We start from the raw sequence: 1,949 nt of genomic DNA, 5'->3' as shown, positions 1-1,949 counted from the left end.
CTCCGCTACAGGTGTTTGCAGTGCGCGACAGTCCGCGCCCTTGTCGTGCTTTTGTGGGACAGGTCGCAGCACAATGCTCCCGCGGGAGCACGTGTTGCTGCGCTGGGAGACGCTGCGCCGCCACAACATCCCGCTCGGAGAGCCGCTCTACGCCCGGCCGCTCGACGGCTCCGGGCAGCCACGGCGGGTCCTCGCTTGGGCGGGCCGCAAGCTGCAACCAGCGTCCCAGTCAACCACCGCGGGTGTGCACCGCTCCCACGGCGAGTCTGGCGTCGAGCTATGGGTCGGCCAGGCGACGACGCGAAGCGAGCCGCGTGCCTACCTGCACCAGCCTCGCGATGATGCCGCCGCCGCCAAGCCACGGGATGCGACGAGCGACGGGTTGGGCGAGGGCTCGGCCGTCGACGATGAGCTGCTCGCGCTCGCCGAGCTCCCGCTGCACGCGCCGCACGTCTTTCGCGAGTGGGGCGTGCCCGCTCCCAGAGGCATCCTCGTGCACGGCCCCGCCGGCGCAGGGATCGGGGCGAGGCTGAGCCGTGCACTGGACGCGCACTACGTGCACGTGTCGGCAGGTGGGCTCGCGCCCCACGCCCTATGGCACTCCCGCCCGCCGGAGCCACGCCGCGAATCGCGCCCGCGTAAGCCATCCGCACACCGCTGCTTCCCACCTCGCCTCCCGCCACTCGCCCTCCCCCGCTTCCCGCGCCGCAGGCGACCTGGCTGGCGGCGTCCGGCGCCGTGGAGAGGAGGCGCGAGCAGCCTCCCTTCACAGCTCACCCTGTGAGCAGGAGACCTCGCCTCGCGGCAGGGGGCTGGAGCGGAGGAGAGGCTCGCTCAGGCGTTTGCGGAGGCAAGCCCCGCCGCCGCTCCTCTTCCTTGCGGTGGAGAGAGCGGCTTCACGGCTCGTGCGGTAGATAGGCGCGCGAGCGCACGCCTTCGGTCCTCTTCATCGAGGATCCCGCGCCCTAGATGCGGCCGCATCTCGACTACATCTCCCCACATCTCCCCACATCTCGAGCCCTAGATGCGGACTCCACTCCCCAGAGCGGCCACTCGTCACGACACTCGCTTGCACTGCCCTCGCCTGCACTGCCCTCGGCTGCACTGCCCGTGCTCCTGACTTGGCCGCTGTGTTCGTAGCCCTCGCGTGTGCGTTGTCCTCGTAGCCCGTGCATCCACTGCACGATGGTCGCATCTCTCTCGCGTAAGCTCACGTCAATCTCCGCCAACCTCGGGCAATCGGGAGCTGGAGCTCCTCGGCGCGACAGCCGCAATCTACGCAACAGGACACGGAATCACACGTGCGCTAGGAGCTCGAGCTCATCGGCGGGGCGAGGGATGCCGCCGCCGCCGCCGCCGCCGCCGCCCGGCGGCTGCTCGCCTGCCTGCTGCTGCAGATGGAGGGCTTGCGCGAAGGGAGCATCGTCCTTGCTACCACCGCAGCGGCAGAAGCGATCGACCCGGCGCTGCGGCGGCCAGGAGCGACGCCGCTTTCCTCCCGCACCATCTCCGCCGCCAAGCCAGCCCCCGCCCTCGCCGCCGCCGCCCTGACCCGACCCATCGCCAACCCCGCCTCTGTCGCCTGCTACGCCGGAGCCGTCTCCCCCACGCGCTCGCCCGTAGACCGTAGACCGCCCCCCACGGCCCACCACAACAGGGCTGGGTACCGCCCTCAGGGTGGGTGCAGGCGGCTGCTCACGCCGTGGCGCTCGGACTCGCGCGCAGGCCGGTTCGACTGCGAGGTGGAGGCGGCGGTGCCGGACGAGGCGGAAAGGCGGCGGCTGCTCGACGCGCTCCTCGCCGCGGTGCCGCACTCCCTCACCGACTCGCAGCTCTCCAGGTAGCGAGGTCTAGCCGAGACCTGGCACCTGGCCCGAGGCGTGGCCCGAGATCGCGTCGACTGCCGCCTCCACCTGCGTGCCGCCTCCACCTGCCGAGATCGCGTCGAC

General features: G+C 71.5%; 1 protein-coding gene across 1 annotated transcript; it reads left to right on the top strand.

Moving 5' to 3' along the window:
• Positions 1-1,291, top strand: EMIHUDRAFT_469728 (hypothetical protein; the record flags this gene model as incomplete). Its single annotated transcript, XM_005774252.1, has 4 exons — positions 1-572; positions 789-850; positions 919-954; positions 1,141-1,291. Coding segments are annotated over exons 1-4 (747 nt in total), but the record flags the coding sequence as incomplete, so codon positions are not given.
• Positions 1,292-1,949: the final 658 nt, after the last annotated feature.

Source organism: Emiliania huxleyi (genome assembly GCF_000372725.1).
Source record: "Emiliania huxleyi CCMP1516 unplaced genomic scaffold EMIHUscaffold_316, whole genome shotgun sequence".
Classification (NCBI taxonomy): domain Eukaryota; phylum Haptophyta; order Isochrysidales; family Noelaerhabdaceae; genus Emiliania; species Emiliania huxleyi.
Note: the sequence above shows the minus strand (reverse complement) of the source record. Positions and strands in the feature narration are given on the sequence as shown.